The sequence below is a fragment of the Nansenia antarctica genome (genome assembly GCF_963989245.1).
Source record: "Nansenia antarctica genome assembly, chromosome: 9".
Lineage (NCBI taxonomy): Eukaryota > Metazoa > Chordata > Actinopteri > Argentiniformes > Microstomatidae > Nansenia > Nansenia antarctica.
The window spans coordinates 20565936-20591372 of record NC_137679.1 but is presented as its reverse complement, the minus strand read 5'-3'; the positions used below and the strand labels follow the sequence as shown (position 1 = coordinate 20591372).

Here is a 25437-nt window from a genome sequence, read left to right as displayed (position 1 = left end):
AACACTAAACACACTAACTATAGTGAGTACAACAAACTAACTCCAATAGTCTGTATTATATACTCAATACGTTCAAGACGCATCTGTTCAGACTGGCCTTCCTGGGTAATTTTTTTTATACGGTGCCATTTGGACTTCATAACTTGTGAAAAATAAATTGTTGATTTATCTATATTTTAATGTTCTATTATATAAAGGACATATCTAGCTTGCTGAAAAACATAGTGGTCGAGCTCAGGCACCTACATTTTATTTTATTTAGAATACCCTCTGTAGTTGAATAGGGCGAGTGTCTCCAGAACAGAGTGGACGCATAACAGGGTGGACATTTTGAGTTAAAGTTAGCCTTTAGCCTGCCTGTGTTAGCATAATGCCTAGAATGACCATGAATACTTGATGAGGAATCTAATTTGCACTAAATACTTTTTTTGAAATTATTCAATTTGATTGATCTCCTCAATATTTAGGCATAACAGGGTGGACACGGTATGGTCAACCACATTAAACTCACTGGATAAAAACATTGAAATCCCCTCCACTGATGTGATGTCACCTCATGAGAGAGATGTGATTGAGAAATATAGTTTTCTTTTAAATGGGACATTAACACAGCATAACAGGGTGGACAGTGATCGCAGGGACAAGCAATATTGTAAGCAAAACCTTAATTTTTTGTACAAAATAAAAAAATGTTGGATTGAAGTTGAATGAGCAACACTGGGGACATCCCAAATCCCATGCAAAATCTAATTTAAATCTTTAACCAAAGTTTTTAAAATGTAGAAAACAACAACTTAGAAGCCCATATCATTGTATTCATAATACATAACAATTGACTATACATGAAAAACCTAATGGAATTAGTATTTGTCCAAATTTAGACAAAATACAACATGATTTAGTACTGGGGACGGAAAAGGCACCGTTGTAGTGACTACATTATGGGTTCATGTTCTCCTCTTACTGTTGGTTGTGTAGTGGGAGGGAACCAGTTCTGGCACTAGGGGCAGAGGGGAGGATTATTAACGTTGCAACTTCCTGTTTAGATACAAGTGTTTTGGTGATCGATTTCCTGGTCCTGTACGGAGTGTACAAGTTGTTATTTTGATTAAACAGTTATCATTACGTTGCCTACGTCTTTCCTTTTTCCTCCGGCACTACACTGGTGACCCCCGACGTGGATTTTTGTTAACGTGATTGTGTACAAAAACCAGCGAGCGAACATTGCAATCCTGCAAAATGTCCGGGCGAGGAAGACGTTCAAACCAGCGGCAGCCATCACCATCCCCTGTCAGGGTAACGCGTGGTGCGCACACTCCCACTCTCAAGCTACCAGAATTCTGGGACTCAACGCCTGCTGCATGGTTTGCTATTGTAGAGGCACATTTTAACAAAAGTGACATCGATGACGACGACGACCGGTACAACCATGCTGTGGCAATGTTGGGCAGCTCCACCGCAGCTCGAGTGGTAGGTTTTTTGTCTGCTCCCCCGACGACGAACAAATATGAGCGCCTCAAGGCCCTGCTTCTAGAGACATTTGAACTGTCCACTGCGGAGAGGGTGCGTCGCCTATTTGCCATGTCGGACTTGGGTGACGAGAGGCCTTCTGCGCGTATGGAGAGGATGCTAAACCTGCTCGGTACAGAAGACCCCATGATCCTCTTCACAGAGCTGTTCATGCGCACATTGCCAGCTCAAGTTAGGATGGCGCTGGCCAACACCGCCATCATGGAGCCCCGCGCCCTGGCCAGGGAGGCGGACCGGTTCGTCTTGGCCATGCCTCAACGGTCCCCCGACCTGCTCGCTCCCGCGGCCGCCCCGCCACCCGACCGTCGCAGGAGAGCGAAGGATGACGCCAGACCTTCTGGCCAGCAGGGTAACGCTGCGGGCCATTGTTTCTACCACGCCACTTTTGGCGCCAAGGCCAAACGGTGCCGCTCACCCTGCACCTTCGGACCGACGGGAAACGGCGGGGCCGGCACTCAGTAGTGGCCCTGAGCGCTGGCGTCACCAACAGGCTGCTCTTCATACAAGACACCGCCTCTGGTCGCAGTTTTCTTTGTGACACAGGTGCCCAGTGGAGCATCATTCCGGCAGAGAGATCGGATGTGGCGAAGGAGGAGCGTGGTCCGCAGTTGGCAGGCGCGGACGGCACACCTATCTGCTCTTATGGCACTAGGGCGGTGGACGTGTGCTTCGGAGGACAATGCTTTTCGTGGGATTTTGTCATAGCGGCTGTCACATTTCCCCTCCTTGGTGCGGATTTTCTGTGCGCCCACAACCTGTTGGTGGACGTGGGGAACAGGCGCCTGGTCAACTCACAGACTTTCGCTTCCTTCGCCTGTACGCAGGGGGAGGCGGTCTACAGCGGGTGGTCCAATACGCTCGCCGAAAGTGACCAGTACCTTCGGCTGCTCGCCGAATTCCCCGACCTTACCAAGCCCACCTTCTCCGCGCCCACGGTGAAGCACGGAGTGGAGCACCACATCGAGACCGAGGGGCCTCCCCTCCACGCCAGGGCCAGGCGCCTCAACCCGGAGAAGCTGGCCATCGCCAGGGCGGAGTTTGCGCATATGGAGCAGGTGGGCATCGTTCGGCGCTCGAGCAGCCCCTGGGCGTCTCCCCTGCACATCGTCCCTAAGTCAGACGGCGGGTGGCGCCCATGTGGGGACTACCGCCGCCTCAACGACGCGTCCAAGCCTGACCGCTACCCGGTCCCACATGTCCAGGACTTTTCAGCGAACCTGGCAGGCAAACGCTTCTTCTCCAAAGTGGACCTGGTACGGGGGTACCATCAGGTGCCGGTGCACCCCGAGGATGTCCCTAAGACGGCCGTAATCACGCCATTTGGACTCTTCGAGTTTCTGCGGATGCCGTTCGGCCTGAAGAACGCGGCGCAGACCTTCCAACGCCTCATGCACTCGGTGCTCCGGGACCTACCATTCCTCTTCGTCTACTTGGATGACATCCTCGTCGCAAGCACCACGGAGGAGGAGCACCTGTCCCACCTCCGGGCCCTTTTCACACGGCTCAGCCAACATGGGCTGATTGTCAATCCGGCGAAGTGTGAGTTCGGACAGAACACCATCGACTTTCTCGGGCACCGGGTCTCCGCAGAGGGGGTGACCCCCCTCCCCTCGAAGGTGGAAGCTGTCGCTGCTTTCCCGCGCCCCAGCACAATCAGCGAGCTCAAGGGGTTCATCGGGATGGTAACCTTCTACTATCGCTTCCTCCACCACATCGCTCACATCCTGCGGCCTCTGTACGATGCCCAGAAGGGCAAGACTCTGAAGCAGCCGGTGGACTGGACGGCGGAGCGTGTCAAAGCCTTTCAGGACACCAAGGCGGCCCTGGCCCGCGCTGCCATGTTGGCCCACCCCTCGACCTCGGCACCCACTGCTCTCACCACGGACGCCTCTGACTTTGCTGTGGGAGCGGTGTACGAACAGTGGGTTGGGGACGCCTGGCAGCCTCTTGCATTCTTCAGCCGCCAGCTGTCTCCCAGAGAGCAAAGGTACAGCACATTCGACAGGGAGCTCCTCGGGCTGTGGCTTGCTGTCAGACACTTCCGTTTTTTACTGGAGGGCCGCGAGTTTACGGCCTACGTGGACCACAAGCCACTCACGCACGCCATGTCCAAGGTGGCGGAGCCGTGGTCCGACCGCCAACAGCGCCAGCTCGCCTACATATCCGAGTTCACCACAGACATCCAGCACGTTGCTGGGAAGTCCAACCAGGTCGCGGATTGTCTCTCCAGGGCGGTGGTTGGTGCGGTCCAACTGGGTTTGGACTACGCGCGCATGGCTGCAGACCAGGCCGCCGACCCCGCCGTCCAGGCTCTCAAGTTGTCGGACACAGGACTGCGCCTAGAAGAGGTGGTTTTCGGTGACGCAGGGGCCACGCTCCTGTGCGACGTCTCCATGGGTCAGCCACGACCGGTGGTCCCCGCCAACTGGAGGCGCCCCGCCTTCGAGGCGATACACGGCTTGTCTCACCCTGGTAGGAAACCGTCCTCGCGGCTGGTGTCAGAGAAATTCGTCTGGCATGGGCTCAAGAGGGATGTGAGGGCCTGGGTAGACACGTGCATCGCCTGCCAGCGCGCCAAGGTGCATCGACACGTCAAGGCCCCCCTGGAGCAGTTCTCTGTGCCTGAGCGGAGGTTCGATCATGTAAACGTGGACCTGGTAGGGCCGCTGCCCCCCTCGCACGGATACACCTATCTCTTTACCATGGTGGACAGGACGACTCGCTGGCCGGAGGCAGTTCCGCTCTCCTCAACGACAGCCCCCGACCTGGCCCGGGCGTTCATCGCGGTGTGGGTCTCCCGCTACGGCACCCCTGCTGATCTCTCCTCTGACCGTGGCTCACAGTTTACTTCAGAGCTGTGGGCAGCGGTGGCGGAGAATCTGGGGGTCAAGCTCCACCGCACAACCGCCTATCACCCGCAGGCGAACGGGCTCTGTGAGCGTTTCCATCGATCCATGAAGGCCGCCCTTCGAGCCAGCCTCACGGACAGCGACTGGCTTGACAAGCTGCCGTGGGTCATGCTGGGGCTCAGGACAGCGCCTAAGGAGGACCTCCAGTCGTCGTCCGCTGAGCTGGTGTTTGGACAGCCGCTGCGGGTCCCCGGTGACTTCATTCCCAAGTCAACGGAGCCCTGGTCCGCCGCCGCTCAGCGCGCCTCCCTGCTGGACAGCGCGCCTCCCTGCTGGACAGCGCCAGGACCTTCGTCCCGGTCCCGACTACGCAGCATGGTGTCCCTACTTCGAGGGTGCCCCCGGAGCTGCACTCGGCGAGGTTCGTTTTCATTCGTCATGATGGCCACAGGACTCCACTACGTCCTCCTTATGACGGGCCTTTCCGTGTCATCGAGGCCGGAGCCAAGAACTTCATGGTTGACATGGGGGGTAGGCCTGAGTGTGTGTCCGTTGATCGCCTCAAACCGGCCCACTTGGACCTTGAACTGCCCCTGGACTTGGCCCTGCCACCGCGCAGAGGCCGGCCTCCAGTCCTGCCTCCCCTGCAGCGCCCTGGCCATTCCCCCCTCCGACCCCGACAACCCCCCGCGGCTCGCGAGCCCCCGGTCGTCACTGCCCCCCGTCCTTCCCTGCAGGAGGACGTGATGGGCGATGTCACACCTCCTCCCGCACCTCCTGACTTTACCTACGATCGTAGGGGCCGGGCCATACGCCCTCCTCGCCGTGAGGATTTCCAATATTGAGGTGAACACTGGGGGGGCTGGTGTAGTGACTACATTATGGGTTCATGTTCTCCTCTTACTGTTGGTTGTGTAGTGGGAGGGAACCAGTTCTGGCACTAGGGGCAGAGGGGAGGATTATTAACGTTGCAACTTCCTGTTTAGATACAAGTGTTTTGGTGATCGATTTCCTGGTCCTGTACGGAGTGTACAAGTTGTTATTTTGATTAAACAGTTATCATTACGTTGCCTACGTCTTTCCTTTTTCCTCCGGCACTACACCGTATACAAAAATGACCCTCCTACAGCATGGCATGGTTCTGACTAACACTGTCCCCATAGCTACCTTTCTGTTTGTTTGTCTGTTTGTTTTTGTTGTTGTTTATTGTCCTGCTTCTCTTCTTCTTTCTTTTTCTCTACAGTGTCCTTGAGTTTGAGAAAGGCGCTTTTAAATCAAATCTATTATTATCATTATAAGTAAATCAAGCTCATTGTAACACATTCAACAGTGTGTGTTTGATAGGCTGTCGACTGCACTTCCTCCTTAGTAGTTATAATGGGACTTTATATTATAGGACTCATTATAATGCACAGAACAGTATCAAACACGTGTTTGAAGCCATTCCTTCTACTAGTAGTAAAATGCTGGACATTTCACATTTCTGACCGACACGTCATAGCAGCTGATCATGTCTGTCTTGTGTTTAGTATTGCTAGCTAGAGGTTAGCTAGCTGGGGGGTATTCCTAGAAGGGCGATTAAATCAAATCCTGGCTAGTTTTTCTAATGCACAATAATTTCAGCTCGAGTTTGCGCCTCACGCACCCTCAATTAGATTGGGCTGGGTTTCCACAAGTATTAGGGGAAACTACGGGGGTGCGTGCACGACCGGCAGGGAAATGTGAGGCGTGTGCAGTGCTCTGTGCTGATGCGAGGGCGCCCGACGCTGCCGAGGAGCCGGGGGAGGCGTTCCCTCCGGTGGCCGACTTCCCCCTCGAGCAGTCTCGTGACGCCACTCTACGCTGTGCCTTCGACCAGGTGATAAGTATTGATGGTGTTCTGGTACGGCCAGACGCTGTGCGCGCCCACCCGTATTTTGTAGTGATATGGGACAGACTGCATAGAGTGAGTCGTGACACTCGCAGGGACGAGGAAGTAACTCAATTGTTGGTACCTAGGAGCTGCCGGGAAGCTATACAGTATTCCAGGCGGCGCATTATAACCCTATGGCAGGCCACTTAGGATACGACAAAACACTCAACCGGATAATGGCTCGATTCTATTGGCCGGGGATACGGGCGGAGGTGAGGCGATGATGCGCCTCCTGCCGCGAGTGTCAACTAGTCAATCCCCCAGCGGTGCCCAGGGCGCCGTTGCACCCCCTCCCCCTGGTCGAGGCACCATTCGATCGTATTGGCATGGATATTATTGGGCCATTTGAACGTTGCGCACAGGGCTATCGGTTTGTGTTAGTCCTAATAGACTACGTGACCCGATACCCTGAGGCAATACCGCTTCGTACTATCTCTGCAAAGAGTGTAGCACAGGCGTTATTTCAGGTCATCTCCCGGGTGGGGATCCCGAAAGAGATCCTCACCGACCAAGGCACTAACTTTATGTCACGAACACTTAGGGAACTTTACGGGTTGTTAGACATTAAGGCCGTCCGAACGAGCGTGTATCACCCGGCCACTGACGGGCTGTGTGAGCGGTTCAATCGGACGCTTAAGTCGATGATCCGTAAGTTCATACACGAAGATAGTCGTAATTGGCATAAGTGGTTAGACCCTCTGTTGTTCGCAGTGCGGGAAGTACCCCAGGCTTCCACTGGGTTTTTCCCCTTTGAGCTCCTGTACTGGCGCAAGCCACGGGGCGTCCTAGACCTGATTAAAGAAAGCTGGGAGGAAGGGTCTAGTGACAGTAAAAATGAAATTCAATACGTTCTGGACCTGCATGCAAAGCTCCACTCACTGGGGGTTATGTCACGGGAGCATTTGCGCGAGGCCCAGGAGCGTCAAAAACGGCTGTACGACAGAGGGACTAGCCTACGCAATTTCGCACCGGGAGACCGAGTCCTTGTACTGCTGCCCACGTCTAGCTCTAAACTACATTCGCGGTCACACGGCGAATCGGGGATGTTGACTACGAGGTAGTGCGGTCGGATCGAGGGGATAGAACACAGATATACCATGTTAATCTCCTTAAAAAATGGAACAAAGTGGTCCCTGTCTCCCTAGTTACGCTACTTCCCGAGAGAGATGAGTTCGGGCCGGAGGTCCCAAAAACTAATACTAGCGCCCCGGCCTGCTTAGGCGACCATCTCTCGGCGAGCCAGCGGGCGGACGTTGGTAAATTACAACATAGCTTCGCGGATGTGTTCTCCCCTATATCCGGTCGTACTCGCCTCATAGAGCATCATATAGATACGCAACCGGGTGTTACAGTGCGTACGCGGCCATACAGGCTGCCAGCTCACAAACGAGACGTGGTTAGCCAGGAATTGGATTCTATGCTAGAACTGGGCATGGTCGAGGAGTCGCACAGCGACTGGTGCAGCCCCATCGTGCTGGTGGCAAAGCGCGATGGGTCTGTACGTTTCTGTGTTGACTATAGACGGGTGAATTCTGTACCGAAGTTCGATGCCTACCCCAATGGACCGAGCTGTGCCAAGTGGTGTTCGATGGGATTAACAAACGCCCTCTGTGGAGAGACAGTCTTGTATGCTCCTAACTTTAATATTCCTTTTTCTCTGCAGACAGACGCATTGGATAGAGGGCTGGGGGTGGTGCTGACCCAGCAGGTGGAGGGAGCTGACCGTCCGGTGCTGTACCTGAGCCGTAAGCTGTCCGAGCGGGAGGGCAGGTACAGCACGGTGGAGAAGGAGTGTCTGGCCATTCGGTGGGCGGTCGGCGCCCTCCGGTACTACCTGCTGGGGCGCTCGTTCACCCTCTATTCCGACCATGCTCCCCTACAGTGGCTCCACCGCATGAAGGATACCAACGCGAGGATCACTCGGTGGTACCTCGCGTTGCAACCCTTTCACTTTATGGTCCATAGACCGGGGGCGCAGATGGTCGTGCCCGACTTCCTCTCCCGTGCAGGGAGTAGGCGTAGGCTATCAGGGGGGGGAGTAGGCTATCAGCCCCCGGCCTCGATCTGGCGGTGGGGGTGTGTGGGGAGCATGGTGCGTTCTGGCCTGCAGAGGGAGCCAGACTGTGATGGAGGATGGATGACGGTCTGATTATGGACAGGTGTCAGTAATCAGACTTGTTATCCAACTGGTCTATTTAACCTGTGTGTGTTTGTTCCCCCGAGAGAGTGAAGGAGACGGGGAGTGCCTGCCACACACAGAAAGAGCGAAAGAGAGAGAGAGAGAGAGCGAGAGAGAGAGAGAGCAAGAGAGCGAGAGAGCGAGAGAGAGAGAGAGAGAGACAAGTGAGCTCCGTCGTGAAGGCATGTTTCTACCAACTACGCATCATAGCCAAGATCAAGTCCTTCCTCACCCCCAGCGATCTGAGGAGGGTCGTCCTCATGCTAATCTCATCTCAGGCTCGACTACTGCAACTCACTCTATGCTGGACTTCCTGATAAGACCATCTACCGCCTGCAGCTAGTCCAAAATGCCGCTGCCAGGCTGGTGTCAGGCACCAAAATGAGGGACCACATCTCCCCTGTCCTCATCTCCCTTCACTGGCTCCCAGTGAAGAAGAGAGTGAAGTTCAAAATCTGCACCTTTGTCTTTAAAGCTCTCAACAGTCTCGCCACCCTACATCAAGGACCTCCTGGACCAGTCTACCTCCTCAAGGCCCAGACCCAGGCTCAGGTCCGACGCCCAACTCAACCTGAGGGTCCCACGTACCAACCTCAAGAGGAAGGGTGACCGTGCCTTTGCGGTGATAGCACCGACCCTGTGGAACGCGCTCCCTTCTGCCATCAAGTTTGCCCCCACTCTGGACTCCTTTAGAGCCAAGTTAAAAACCCACCTCTTCGTAAATGATATTCCCTAAGTCTACTCCCTATTTGTTGTGAATTGTATGCCTGAGATGTACGTTTAAGTCGTCTGTGTCTGATTGCTTTCTGTGTTCCTTGTCTTTGTCTTTATCTGTTCCTTTACCCGGGCTGCGCCCCGGGCCGATGTAAAAGTTGGATGGGGGGCGCATTATAAATAAAATTAACATAACATAACATAACAGAGAGAGAGAGAGAGAGACTGCTCCAAGCAACGACAACCGATCCCGAAAGGGGGGGTGGAGTGAACGCGGAGCAGAGAGCGAGTCCTGAAAGGGGAACCAGCTAGGCGTGACGCGCTGAAGCGGAGCACGCCTGCATTCCCATTGACTGAACGTGTTGATTACACCGTTCCTCTGTGTCGACCTCCCTCTGAGCCTCGAGACCTTTACAGATAGATAGATCGATAAATAAAAAGGTGTAAAAATAATAATAATAGGTATGTCTATGAACTTGCATCAACAGTGTCACAATGATGTGTTTGGCGCAGGGCTTAAGGCATCCAGCTAGAAGTCTGAAGGTTGCCGGTTTGATAGTTAATTTAATCTTCTGAAGCCTTCATACAAATCGATTTACAATATATACATCTGTCTAAGTAAGTGAATCATCTATCCATCAGTAATCATAAGAAAAAAGAATCTATGCCAAATCCAGGGTCCAGTTAGAAGCACATCATTTACTAGTCAGTCAGAAAGGCTTCAAACACCATTGTAATGGTGTCAGTTCTCGTAAATTAGCCTCCATCATACATTTTTAGATTAGATTCAACTTTATTGTTATAGAGTACAAGCATCAGACAACGAAATGCAGCAAAAAGTGTGTCAGAAGAGGGATTTGAACCTCCGTCTTAAAATGACTATTTGATACTATGGCAGCAGTTAATACCACTATGCCATTGTAATTATCAACCATGTATAGCCTGCTGCTGATATCACCACAGTAGTGAATATGTATTTATTAAAACATGAACATAAAACAATAAGTAGGTCAGCAATTTCTGGCCAAACCATTTCCCTCGCCTTGTTAATTGCGGCAGTATTGTACTATTTTACATCTTATTTTTTGTCTTCATAAAGATCAATAAGTAGGACCACTGCGCTATCACTTTCCATTCTAGTATCTTCTTTTCGACAATCGACTCTTCTGGGCTGCCTGCCTCCCACTAGCCCTGGTAGTTAATACCCTGATCTGCCCCCTGCCTCCCACCAGCCCTGGTAGCTAACACCCTTAACTGCCCCCGTCTTTCACCAGCCCTGGTAGCTCGCCGTGATCGTATAGTGGTTAGTACTCTGCGTTGTGGCCGCAGCAACCCCGGTTCGAATCCGGGTCACGGCATTGCAAACACAATGTCACGGCAAAAGGGTTGCTTTTATTTGTAGTTTATTTCAGTAAGGACAGATACGGCTAAAGCATATTTGACACAATTTAATTTAACACATTGAATAAACAAGAGACAGATCAACTGCACCATAATGCTTTAGCTTGTGCAAATCCCGTTGAACATTACAATAAGAAATGAACAACTACTGTCAACTAACTATTGACTATTTTATTATAGCTGCTGCATACATTTGTTTGATTGTTGTTGAACGAGGAACTAAATTCCAAAAGCATAATCACGATATCGCTCACGACTTTATGCGATGTACGTGACCAATAGAATTTAATTTTAATTTGATGAAAAAAGAGAAAAAAGAAGTAACGAAAGACAACAATATAAATAACAAGATAAAAGTAAAACATACGTAACAATAATAACATACACAACAACAACAACAAACACAATTATTTACAGATTTGCAGTGGCTTTGTTGTATGTAGTATCTTTAACTTGTAATATGACAGGTACCTCCATACATACAGTACATCTGCTTTGATAAAAAATGTATACTATTTCTTCTTTGTCCGTATGTACTATTTTGATCATTACGGGAAAAAACGACGCTTTGGCACCAGCCCTGGTAGCTCGCCGTGATCGTATAGTGGTTAGTACTCTGCGTTGTGGCCGCAGCAACCCCGGTTCGAATCCGGGTCACGGCATTGTGGTACAATGTCACGGCATAAGGGTTGCTTTTGACTTTCTCCTCGTTCGGATCGGTTTTTCAGTCTATATGGAAATCGATTGTACATTTCTACTATTGTACTATTAGTAGGCAGTACAACTTTAACCCTGGTGACTGAGTGTCACCATTTTATTTTTATTTAACCAGGCAGGCCAATAAGAACACATTTTATTTACATTGGCCAGGCAAAAGACAAAAGGCTCTTGTTTTTTTTTTTTTAAACAAAAGAACACACACGACAGACAGCGGCACACATCCAAGCATTTCCAGCTCAGTTAAAAGATAGAAACATACACACATCTCCAACACCTCCTCCACTTACATACAGTCACAGCATCAGTTATAAGTTAAAAGGACAGTGTCACACATCCACATAAACCCGCACAACATTAAGCACAACAAAAACTCACTAACAGAATTTTTAAAAAAAATGCTTATTTCCCTACAGTATGCAAATGTGGACAGACACAGGAAGTCAACAGGGAAGGTTTGGAAAAACACTAGACGGGTTGAGAAACAGTTGCATGTGTCAGTGAGAATGTCCATGATAGAGTCCTTAAAAGCTGATTTGGAAATAAGAGTGTCCAGTTTGAGTGATTTCTGTAAATTGTTCCAGTCATTGGCTGCAGCAGCCCTGAATGAAGATTTACCTTGTGCAGTGTTTGTTTTTGAATTTTTGAAAAATCATGACAAACGTTTTTTCTCACTCGTATCTCCACTATTACGAGTGCAATATGATCAACCCTAGTCGTCTATCTGTACAGTATAGTATAGTGGATAGTGTACACATAGCCTCTATTTATGTAAACCAGCTCCTTCCCTTCTTGTGTTTTTTTCAGTTTTTTTTTCTTTCCTAACACCAGGGGAGCCACCCCTCCTAAATTTCGTTGTTTGGTACCTGTACTATAGCAATGACAATAAAGACCATTCATTCATTCATATTAGTGGTCTAATAAGGCTACAATGAAAAACAATGGCTATATTTGGTGAAATTAGGCTTATAACTCGCATACAGATACTGTAGACCTCTTCACCCCCGACTACCCCTCTGTATAGTTCATCTACTGTTAATAATAATAATAATAATAATAATAATAATAATAATAATAAAAATAATACTTCCTGGCTTTCTCAAACTCCTTTGTCCTGGGGCCCAGTCATGTCAGACTTTGGGGTTACGAAACCACATACGAAAAATGTGTGCATGTAAAAACAAATAGGCTACAGATCAAATAATAAACAGTCGCAAATGGAACATTTTAAGAAAAAAATAAATACATGTGCACTCTAATAACTTTAATAACTTTTATAATGCAAATAGTCTACTGGAAGCCCCTAGGCATAAGGCCCCATAGTAAACCCAGAAATGTTGATTCTTAAGAACTTTTATAATTGAAATGTTATCTATAGGCCTAGTGGATGAAATTCAAGAGTTGCATGTTGGGCAATTTGAGTAATTAGCATATTATGCAAATTAATAGCTAAAAACTGGAAATGGCAATCATTTTGCTTCTAGTTAAGTGATATAGGAGTCCATGTTTGTGATGTCCAGAAAGTCATCTAGTACCTTTTCTGGATCCAAGACATTTCCAGTGGACTAAAAGTGAAAAACTAAAAACTAAAAACTAAAAACTAAATACTAAAACTAAATGAGAATTTAAAAAATAATAATCTCAAAGCACAGATATGAACATGCTCATTCGCTAAAACATTAGTTGAACAACTTGGAAGAAAGTGCATGCTGAAATCAAGAAATAGTTGAAGTCACAAACGACAGGTCTCACAATGCTCACAGCTCAGTTTTTAGCCATTGTGTCACAGTAATCACTAGTGAAAAAACTCCACCAACGCTCGCCAGCCCTGGTAGCTCGCCGTGATCGTATAGTGGTTAGTACTCTGCGTTGTGGCCGCAGCAACCCCGGTTCGAATCCGGGTCACGGCATTGTGGTCACAATGTCACGGCAAAAGGGCTCTTTTTGATTGTTTTCTCACTTAGATAATTTTTTCTTATCCGAACTTTTCATACATTAATCGATTGTACAGTTATGTACATTGTACACATCTATAGGATGGCTTAGCCCTTGAGTCACGGTGAGCACCAGGGGGAGAAACCGAGTCATTATACCACGAGCGTGGAATCAAAAATATATAACCAGGCTGAGATGGATGATAAGATTAATCAAGCGTTCCTGAGTTAAAACTCAAATGTCCTAATTGAAGAATTGGGATACAATTAGGGTGTATGCTGGCTTACTATAGAATGTAAGCAATAGCCTAAACGCGTAGCCGGAGCCTGAAAGTAGGCTACACAATTAGGACCTACTGTTTAGTTAGGGGCAGACTTGTGATCCCCAGGTCACGTAGACCCAAAGACTGATCCGCCAGGTCTACGCGTGATTAAATTGAAAGACCGATAACATGACCGAAATGACAGGGGGGTGGTAGATATTAAACCGAGAGATGATAGGCTGTTCGTGCCCTTCATATGAAACTCACAGGGGACATTTACAATTAAAATATTTAGGCCTGCTGCCGATCGATGGCTTCCAAAACTTGTAGAATGAAATATTCTATCTGCTCATTGCTCATAAGAAATGACCATTTATAAGGATACAATTCCGGTTGGTGCTCCTTGACGTCAGTCTGTTCAAAGGGATCCGCCCTCTAGCCCAAGTTGCAGCGGAGAATGGTGAATGATCACACGTCGTCTGGATGCGGGCATCCTCTCAGCGAGTCTGCACTGTCGCATGTGGCTGTAGCCCGTTCACTTCATGGGATAACAATGCTCTACGTCCTGGCAGTAGAATCTCCCGCTGCTGTACGATTGGGTGATCAGATCAGAGAAATGTGGTCAATGTGACATTTCTACTGTGTTCAGTTTATTGTTCTGGTTCTAGACGCAGACCAGACCTGCAATTTTAGGAGAAGATGTTGAGCCGATTTATGAGTGGCAGCATTAGGAATCTTGACAGAGAATACGACTGCACCGTCAGACTCCTGGATGATACGGAATATACCTGCACAATTCAGGTCAGTCACTATCTTATGTACTGTTCATATTCCCGCGGCAGAGCCGTGGGGGCAAGAAAAGCGCGCAGTGGTTCAGAATAGGCGACCGCAAGACAAGCGCCTTTCCAGCAGGTCCCGCGACAGTGACCGCCTGAATCTATTGTTGTGTGAGCAATTTCTTCCAACATAATTTGACCATCTTTCTCAAATACCAGCGACATTTGGGAGTTGATTCGCCTTACGTGTTTGAAGAGCAGGTGTTGTTCATTATTCATCGTAATGAACACCTGCTCTTTTCAGTCATAGCCTACACTTATGGCTAGGAGTTGATCAGTGCATTCTATAGGTGATGTTTTTAGGATACTGTCCGGTCACTCACGCCATAGAGGATGCTGTGTATTGATCAAGAGGACAGCCACACCAACGGGTTTGACCTAAACGGGGAATAATTATCACAGTAAGAATAACAATTCACACCAGCGCTGGAAGATGGGTTTGAAAAGTCCTGGCTCACATGACGTGGTTTGTTGGTTGGTTGATTTGATAATGAAAAACATAGAATTTCCACATTGAGTCTGAGAGTAGCCTAGTCTAAATGGATGTGACGGCCTGTTACAATGTAAAGGCTAATGTCGTGCACCAGATCTTCTCCCGAGAGGTAACGGTTTGTTATGTGGGGTAATGGGTTGTAAGAGAGTACGAAGCCAATGCTATTCTTGCGAATCTCGTATTCTGACTTGAACCCTCGGGAAGACAGGCTGTCATACAGCACTAACAGTGAACGTGGTTTTAGTGCAATGCTGGGGTGTGAAGAATAACTGGTCAGCCACAATTTTCACGAAGTATATTTAAAAATTACATTATGGCTATTACAGCCACCATTGAGATGAATAGGCAAACCACAACTTAATTGACTAACATTCACTTTAATTGTATCTCATTACGTTTCCCAATTACACCGGCAATGCTTGACTTTAGTAATGCACATTGTGACATTTTGAAAACGTTCCTTTGTAATTTAAACAACCTGGACTGACCTAATTGGCAGAAAGAAACATGCAGAGGATACCATGAGTCAATGTAGGCGCAGTAGAAAGTAGGCCTAGACTACCTATTGTAGAAAAAAAATGCTATGTGCTTTTATTAACAGTTTACTATAAAGGAAAGAATACATCATACCTGTATTATGGACATCACTAGATAGTGTGTTTGCAATGATGGTCTAATTCCATCATCTGACAATCAAATGAATGCAGATGGCAATAATAGCCCAGCCCATCAATCTACAGGTTTTATTGTTAGATCTGTCAATAGAATAATGTTCTTATTTCTCAGAACATGTTGTTATAAGCTCTATCGTAACCTTAACTGTACAGTTCACTGTAGACATAGAACCGAAACACAAACCATGTAAAATGTGTCACAAAGTAAAGTGAGATGGATTTCATGTAAGGCACTGTCTTCTTCTTCTTCCTTTGTTTCTCTGCTGCTAGTCTTGCTTTGACGGTTCCTTCGTTTTATGTGCAGTCTGAAATAAAGATATGGGAGAGGGCCCATCAGAATCAATTACAGTGCTTCTGTGTCGTCTCTGGATCCTCTGAAGTCGTGGGAGAGAGCTGTCTCCGGGACTGCGGGAATCCCTAGTGAGCTCTCTTAAAACTTTCCAACACATAAAGACATCAAACTAATGCTCCTGAAGACTTATCAAGGACAAAATAACAAAGGTTCAGGCCCAGGGACACCTTAGTACAAAGTAACAGCAACACCTCTGGTTGCTGTAATTCATTCATCCGTTTTTTTTATTCTTGACTTTTCACTTGGCAGTAACTATTTTGGACTAATATTCTCCACATTGAGTCTCCAAACTACACAGTGTAGTGAGAGCAATTCCTGAAGGACCCAGCTTAAAGAGTCTGTGTGAAAGCAGCCTGTCTTCCTTCTAGACTCTAGAGTCTGGTGCGGGGCTGAGCTGGAGGCGGGCCGGGGGGGGGGGGGGGGGGGCTGTGATTTGAAGCCAGCAGGTGTACCGTTATGCAGCAGAGCTCAGTGACGTCATGGGGATGAAGGGAAGGAGTGATGTAGCAGAAAGTAGCCTGCTTTCTCTCACCTAGGTAGTCTGGAGCCCTGGCTACCTCTCTCTTTCTAACCTGGCCCAGCAAGGATGTGGCAAGGGAGTAGCCCACCTGACTCACCATGCCAGTGAAAGGCCAGGGAGCATGTCCCTCATTTAGTTCTCACTCTGCCCTTCCTCCCAGCCTGCCAGCCTGCCAGCCTGCCAAAGACCCGGGATTGCAGGACACCTGGGCTGGGGAGTGCATGAGCATTGAGCAGTGAAAGGCATAACTAGGTCACTCTCTCTCTCTCTCTCTCGTTCACTTTCACCCCCTTGCATATCCTGTTCCAACTCTGTGCTGAGATTCAATCCCCCCATGGACCTGTTTTCATTACACTGGTCGTATCCCTAAACTGTTTAACAGCTCCAGATTCAGGGTTGCTTCTGGCACAGACTTGGCCTCCTTCCTCCTGACATCCAAGTAGACCAGGTGAACCATCGCAGCTCTGAGTTCTGCTACCTGTGTGTTGGATGTCGTCATCACCAATGTCATTTTTGGTGCTTTTCAAGTTCTGAACCAGGGAAAGGATGGGCCCTTTAAATGGAGATGTAAAACGTGTCTCCCATCTTTTTAAAGCATTAAGAGCCATAATGCATGACCTTAAGTTTTAATAGAATGAATAATGGATCTCGACCTCTATATGTGTGGGATGAGAGTGAGTGCTCCTCATCCTACAGGCCTGCAGATTTAGCAGTGGTTTGACGGAAACCCCTGCCATCCCCCTTGCCCCAGGCCTCCTCTGCCCCCTGCCATCCCCCTTGCCCCAGGCCTCCTCTGCCCCCTGATGCAGTACTGCTGCACCAGTGATGGCTGGAAATTGAAAGGCTCCTCACATCTCTAGGTCATATTGAATAGCAGACAGGGTGCACCAGGCAGATGGTAGGACCTTTACACAAGAGGAAGTTAGAAGATGTAAGGGAGACAGGGAGTATGTGTATGTATGAGACACAGACAATCAGTGTACACGTACACACTTTTGATTTAATGACACCTGGATTGCACACATGTTTGTCCAATAGGCTTTCTCGTTGAATGTACCCTTGAAACAATATCTTCAGTACACTAGTAGTTGTTAGAATTTAGGTGGGACAAGAGCAGAGTAGACCTAATTAAATTCAAAGCAGTGTGCTGAGGTCATAAAGCAAAACATAGCAACATTATTCTAATTTAGTCTTGGCAGGCAAATGTATTATTTAAGACCCTGTCTGGGAACTCTTTTCTCAGGTTGTTTACTCTGTGTTTGTGGTCTTTTGAAAAGTTGTGTCCCTCCCAGGTGAATCTGCAGACAGACACAAAGACATTGAGTGCATTTTGCATGGCTACATCCCAGAAGCTGTCCCTAACTAATGTCTCTATGAGGATGCTTTACCAAAACTTGCTCATGTAATCACAATTTTAAAGCCGAGATAGAATGTGTGATACACAAAGGGCACTGTTACTATTTCTCTCTAATTAGAGTAAGAAGATTGTTAGTTTGAAACAGCAACAGTAGTATTCTGGTAATGTTTTTAACATTTGATTGGTAATTTGGTAAATGCCCAGATGATTGTGCTCCATCCCACGTGAATAGCTAATTATACACACTGTTGGTGTATGATTGGTCCTGGTGTTATAATAGATGTTTACTCTTTTCTTGCAGTCCTACAGAGTCTTTCAGAGCAATGTGTAGTACTGCAACAAAGTGGTTCGAGTTTGTGTCTGTGTCTGGGAGAAGTCTTTGTATATCCAGACCAGTAATCGTTTGTTTAGAGTAGACTATGTTGGCACTGAACACAGTGAGACAATATTGGATGATAGAGGATGTCATACAGTGACCCTTTTGTAGAAGTGTTAGGGGTACACTCTTGACAAGAGACCCTGAGAGTGAAAAGAACATTTTCCCAAGAGGCTGCTGCACAGCCTGTCCAGTGGGCTGTCTCCTTGGTGATAAGGCAGGCAGGGGGACTGGGGGGGTTTACATTTAAACATGGTGTCAGGGTCTCAGCTGTTGCTACGGAGACTCCTCGGTAACACGGCCAAAATGTAAGATCACTTCAGTCAGGATGTCCCACGGCAGAATCTCCAACAATGATCGAAGCATGGCTGCTCACAGTGAATATGTTTGTTTTTTTCCTTCCCTGAATGATATTTGAGCATGCAGGTGTTGAGGTGACTGATACCACACGCACTTATTAGAGACCACTGGTAGTCTGAATCTGTCCCACTATCCCCCTGACCCAGTTTCCATTTCCGTCACAAAGGCTTCTCATGGTAAACGTCCAAGGCTTCTGTGTCCTCCACCCCAAAGAGGCTTTTATCTGTGCCTCACTGTGAAACACAACCTTTATAAGCCCGAACATTTTAACCGCTTTCCTGTCTTCTATCTTTCATGCAGTGTTTGTGTTTTGACACTGTAGTTACCCGTCTGCATGTGTGAATGGTCCAAGTCCTTGAATGGAATGCTGTCACTGTCACTCTTTCAAATGGCTTTTGCATATGAGGATTGAATTGAATATCATATTTCCAAGTCATTAAAACCCTGCTTCTGCTTGTGGACCAATGCACCACTGCCTGGCCTGTGCTTTTTACATGGAAGAGGTAATGTTGTCTCTAATACATTCAATTCATTGTCGACACAGTTTTCCTTATATTTAGGGTCAGCATTTTTGTATTGTCATGATCCCAGCACTGGTTCTCTACAGTACAAACCAGGCGCCTTGTCCCTGCTTTCTAGTGCTGGAGTAGTGCTGGAGTTCCTAGTTCCTCTCTGGCCTGTCTGACACTCTCATAGTCTCTGATGACTCCAAGAGCCTCTCTCATGCTGCTTGTGGTGTAGTGCTGAAGCTCTCACTCTATCTCTCTCTCTCACCGTATGCTCTCACGCTTTCCTGTCAGGACCTCAGTAGAGTGTTGCCAGATAGTCATGTGTCAGCCAGTGATGAAGGAGCGATCACTGAAGAGCTCACGCTGCCACACTGTTGCTATGCTGCGTATTAAAGATTAAAATGTGTGCTAGGCCTGAATGTTGCATGAGGAGAAACCTCGGGAGCACGTCGTCTGTGTTTACCAGCGTCATGGTGCAGCGGCGCTCCCATTGGCTGCCCAGGCGCTACGCGCGCTCGAGGATTACATCACTGGAATGCCTGTACATCGGAACACAGGGGGAAGAGCATGCAGACTCTCCGGATCTGGATTTCACGTGTTTTTATCCCACACAGCAGCCACTTAGAGGCGATAATGGGAGATTCTTTGATGCATCATGCCAAGGTTAAGAGGCATGCCTTTTTATTGCTTTTTTTTATTGTGTTCTGATGGGGTCTGTAACCTCCTGATGATTCATTACTCTTATATGGCTCTGATACCCGAGTGGTAAGAGAATTAAACTCTGGCTGACCTGCATTGGGGATTCATGAAAAGGACTTAGTGGCAGACGAGCCACTGAACTAGTCACACACACACACACACACACACACACACACACACACACATGGCAGCTTTCTTAATGAGTAGTTTCTCAAAAAGATATTGTGTGTGTGTGTGTGTGTGTGGTGGGGATTGGGGGGGGGGGGGACTGGATGGACAGCAGGCAAGAAGCACTCTGTCAGTGTAACGATAATGGTCTGGTATGTCATCCATGATGTGAGAGTGACATCACAGAGGGGTCAGAGGTGATGCTCCAGCTGGGGCCATGAATTCTAATCCTCCCCTGCTCTACGGAGGCCAGGGCAACAGAACTCTAGGACCTACGGATAGATAGAGAGAGAGAGAGAGAGAGGGGTGGTCCATAGCCGGGGCTAACAGCCTTTATTTAGCTTCACTCAGTCAGGCCGAGGTGCAGAGTAATAGCAGAGTGCCTCTGGCTATGGAAGTACAAACAGATTGTACAGCTTGTTGGTGATGTTTATATGCTCCAGTGGCATCATAAATGACATAACGGTGCACTGAAACCCTCGGAGAGAAAGGAACGGGCCAGGGTGGGAAGAAACCTCTCTGTTCTCTGATGACATGTACATAATAAATTACTAGAAATGTAGATGATTGTCTACGTCTGCTGTTTAATGCACAGCCTCAAGCCATATAGCAAAAAAACATATCTGAAACTTTCGTGAGCGGTTCGTGAACAGCCTCTGGTTTGGTCTCGATTTCTAGCTGAAACGGTGGATTCGACGTATCTGTTACAATAGGATTTAGTTTCCTTTGGTGCTTCTTTGACACATTCAACAATGAGGTATTGTCTGCGCCAGGGCTTTTTTGTATTTTTCATGCAGTGTGTTATCCTCGCTGTTTCAGTATATAATATGCATGTTAGTGTCTCTGCGTAGTGTCTCTGTGTCCATGCAGGGGGTTTAGTGTGTTTGATACTATTCCTCATTCCATTCTATGCATTACGATGAGCCCCGTCCCTCCATTTCTACATCCAGCAGCCTCCCCCATGTGGTGCATGTGTGTTGGCAGACTGGATATGTCCTAGTGCCAATGTCCCGTACCCCCCCCAGCCCTATAGTACCTCTCTTCCTCCTCATCCCGCTGCTCCTGCTGGTCTTGGGCCGCAGGGCTATCTACTACTGCAGGAGGAGAGAATCCAGCCTTTGTGTGTGTGTCTCTCTCTCTGGAGCCCTGAGCTTCTGCAGACCAATGAGAGAACACAAGAGATATGCTGGTACCGCTATTTCCACAATGACTGAACAACACAGCTTGCCCCTACTCGCTGTCCGTGGCTGAAACTCCTCTGGCTATATGGCTGATGTAAAGTACAGTGCCATGTCTGCCTCCTCGTCTGGAGTCTGGAGGAGATTATCTTCACTCAACTATCTGCCCTACTCGTCATCTGTGGGGTAAAGTCCAATACAGTTGCCGGCAGTCATGATTTCACCCCTCTACTCTCTGATGTCTGAATTATTCCTGTGTGTGTGTGTGTGTGTGGGGTGCCTCTGGCCAGGTCAAAGGTACTGCTGTACTAGAGATGAAGGATTATCAGAATATGTAAGCCATGGAGGGGGACATGAAATCAGACATGGTCTGACTGGCTGACGGCCAGGCCAGGCAGCAGAGCCAGCTAAGGCTGGACGCTAAGACGCAGCTCGTCACGTGGGTCCGTGGCTATACGACTGAGGCATCACTAACCCCTCCTCTTCCCCCTCTCACTCTCTCTGTCTCTGTCATTCTCTCTCTCACTCCCTCACTCTCACTCTCTCTCTCTTCTGCCTCTTACAGTATATTTCTCCTCTCCTCTCCTCTCCTCTCTGCAGGTTACCTCTCTCCTCTACAGCATCTCTCTTTCCGACCATGCTCCCCCCTGCAGGGTGTCTTGAGCTAATGATGTCTCCTCTCCACTATTTCTCTTATCTTCAATTTCTCTGAGTCCTCTAGATGCTATTGATTGAGTCTTCTGCAGAGTTTTGTTTCCCCACCTCCTCTGTGGGCTCTCTTCTTCCTAAGGTTTTTAATGTTAACTGCTGTTCAGAGAGATGAGAGCTTGGACATTTATTGCGTATCGCATTTATGTTCTGGTCATTTGACTGTTTCTCCCCCTCCCGTCCTGCTGTTTCTGATGAATAATGACATAAGCCAGTCTGTTTCTATCGACTCTGTGTGAGCACACTTCACACCGCTCCATCCCATGCTGTGACCACACACACTCACACACACACACACACACACACACACACACACACACACACACTGACATGCACAAACACACACACACACACACACACACTCACAACAAAGCTTGCATGCTGTCTGTCTCTCTCTCCCTGACACGCAATTGTATTTTTAAAGAGAGCATTCATATCTTCGTTGATAGAAATGGCCTCCTCCTTCTCTCCTCTGCTCTGCTCTTTCATCGAACCCCTTCCCCACTCTCTGGTGCAGAGGCCATCCGTCGCAGCTCTAGCCTGGGAACCTTGCATGGCCACTGCTCTCCCTCAGGACTCCAGGGGGCTACGCTAGGGGTGGTCATGGCTCGTAGGCTGATCACTTTTCATATGGCCTGCTTTTAGGCTCCATTGAATTTCATTCATCAGGTTCATTCGAGAGGTCAGCCTCATTCACGGCACCGATCCCACACCAGGTCCTATGTCCATAAGGCAGAAGGACACCGTGGACGACATGTATACTGGCCCTCAGCTCTCTCTCTCTGTCCCCAGACCCATATTTCTGGAAATGGGGAAATAAGTGGTGTTCGTTCCATTTCGGTGTATTTCAGAATTGCTATTTGATATGTTTTCTCCCATCTCTCACAAACGTATATAACGTATAACGTACTGTATCTGTTGCTTGTTGTTTCGGTGTTTTCAGTTTTTCCCATATTGTCGGCGTATTTGAGCCTTGGAAAAGCGCTATATAAATACAATGAATTATTATTATTATTATTATATGTAGGCTTAGCCAGTGAGCAAAATGCTGTCACTGCGTCCACAAGACAAAGCTCTGTTGCTGGAGGTGAGCGGCTCTGGGAAGAAGCAGGTAGGGGTTGATGAATGGAACCTGATGGGATTCAGCATGTTCACAAAGACGTGACATGAATCAAAATGATCCCCTAATTTGTCCTCTGTGACACACACTGGAGAACAGACTCCAGTTCCCCAGATTTAGCTACAGCATAATCATGCTTCCCATTTGGTCACACTTAACAGTTTGTTGTCACATTACCTCTGTTGTGTAGTGTAATTAGTCTAGTAACTCTGTTGTTTCAAAGGACACTAGTCATTGCTCTTAATTTATATATACAGTGCTGCTTGAAAGTATGTGAACCCCTTGTGCAATTATAGATTATTTTAGTTTTTGCCATGAAATCTTTATTTAATGAGAATGAGTCTTTTTTTATTTGACATAACAGGTTTATATTTACTAATTCCATATGTTGGTTTAGAGGGAATCATGCATGTAGTAGGAAAACTAAACCTATGCAAAAATAAGTGAACCTCTTCAGTCAATAGCTTGTGGCACCTCCATTAGCAGCGATAAGTTGAAGTAAACGTCTTGTATAGCCACTAATCAGTCTCTGATCTGTTTTGAGATATTTTTGCCCACTCCTCCTTACAGTTGTGAGCCAATTGAGTGAGGTTTGAGGGGTTTCTGGCATGAACTGCCTGCTTCAGGTCCTGCCACAGCATCTCAATTGGATTTTGGTCAGAATTTGACTTGGCCAATCCAAAACACAAATCTTCTTTATCCTGAGCCAATCTTCTGGTATACCTAAAAATTCATGATTCCTTTAATGATGTGGAGTCGGCCAGGCCCAGAGGAGGATAAGCAGCACCAGATCATGACATTCCCACCACCATGCTTGACTGTTGGGATAAGGTTCTTTTGGTGGTAGGCAGTGTTGGGTTTTCGCCAAATGTAGTGGATTTGATTATGACTAAAAAGGTCAATTTTGGATTAATTCCAGAAACCTTCAGGCATGTCCAGATGGTCTCTGGTAAAGTTAAGAAGGGCGGTTTGGTTATTTTTTGACAGCAGAGGCTTCTTCCTAGCAACCCTCCCACGAATGCCATTTTGATTCAGTGTTCTTCTTATTGTTGAAGCATGCACAGTTAGTTACCTGAGCTGCAGCAAGGGAGGTCTGCAAATCTCTAAATATTATGTTTGGGTTGGTTTTTACCTGATTTGTTATTTTTCTTGTGGCTCTTGGGGATATTTTGGAAGGGTGTCCACTTCTAGGCCGAGTTGCTGTCATGTTAAATGCTCTCCATTTGTAAATTATTTGCCTCACAGTGGACTAATGGAGTTAAAATCTTATATAGCCTTCTGCAGACTAATATGCTCTTCCTAATGTCCTCTGAGATCTCCTTTCCTCTCGGCATGGTGTGTTTTGCATTCACCTGTATAGATAACACAAAACTGACCTGAGGTTTCTTATCTCTATTTATCAGCGTCCCACCCGAACTCTTTCCTAAAGATCGCTGGTTCAACTGGTTCATTTGGTACCCAATTATTTACCCACTGGATTCTACTTGATTTAACCAATGCAAGTTGGGGTTCACTTATTTTTGCACCTGCACTAATATAATTTTTTATTATTTTTATTATTTATTTATAATTTTTTGTTGGTCTACTACACGCATGATTCCCTCTAAACCAACATGGAATTGGTAAATATAAACCTGTTATGTCAGATAAAAAAGACGGTGGTTCTAATTAAATAAAGATTTCATGGTAAAAACAAAAAAAGAAGCAGGCAGTTCATGCCAGACACCCCTCAAACCTCACTCAATTGGCTCACAACTGTAAGGAGGAGTGGGCAAAAATATCTCAAAACAGATCAGAGACTGATTAGTGGCTATACAAGACGTTTACTTCAACTTATCGCTGCTAATGGAGGTGCCACAAGCTATTGACTGAAGAGGTTCACTTATTTTTGCATAGGTTTAGTTTTCCTACTACATGCATGATTCCCTCTAAACCAACATATGGAATTAGTAAATATAAACCTGTTATGTCAAATAAAAAAAGACTGGTTCTCATTAAATAAAGATTTCATGGTAAAAACTAAAATAATCTATAATTGCACAAGGGGTTCACATACTTTCAAGCAGCACTGTATACATATACCATGCAAAACACTGTAACATGACAATGTTTTGTTACTGTGCTCTTGTCTGAGTGAATGTGTGGTGTGATGTAAATGGCCTGACTTATATAGCGCCTTAATCCAAAGTGCTTTACAATGGCCTCTCATTCACCCATTCACATACCAATGGCGGCAAGCTACCATGCCAAGGCGCCGGCCCGCTCATTGGGAGCAATTTGGGGTTCAGTGTCTTGTCCAAGGACACCGACATGTGGCCAACCGGTGTTCGAACCGCCGATCTGCAGACCTTGCGATCACTAGACGCCGGCTCTATCTCCTGTGCCTGATGTGAAGTAAATGTTTTCTCCACTGAACACTGAGCTAGGATGTACTTCTTTTCTTTGTGTTTACCACTGTGGAGGGTGGTTGATCTCGAGGAGTCTACTGGGAGTGGCCACTGAGGAATGACTACCTTGCTCTCAGGGATCCTGTGGTAATTGTGCACATGTAGCCCGGGAGCTGGCAAAGAGGGCCACTTGAGCTGTTG

At 47.4% G+C, this 25437-nt stretch overlaps 1 protein-coding gene across 1 annotated transcript in view; it reads left to right on the top strand.

Annotated features, from left to right (window-relative positions):
- Positions 1 to 14198: 14198 nt before the first annotated feature.
- The window catches only part of frmd5a (FERM domain containing 5a), a gene marked incomplete at both ends in the record, with an annotated part of 100983 nt that continues 89744 nt past the window's right edge, over positions 14199 to 25437 (top strand). The window contains one exon of the mRNA XM_080539237.1: positions 14199 to 14300. Coding sequence (XP_080395363.1) covers positions 14199 to 14300 — 102 coding nt within the window. The remainder of the gene's footprint in view (positions 14301 to 25437) is intronic.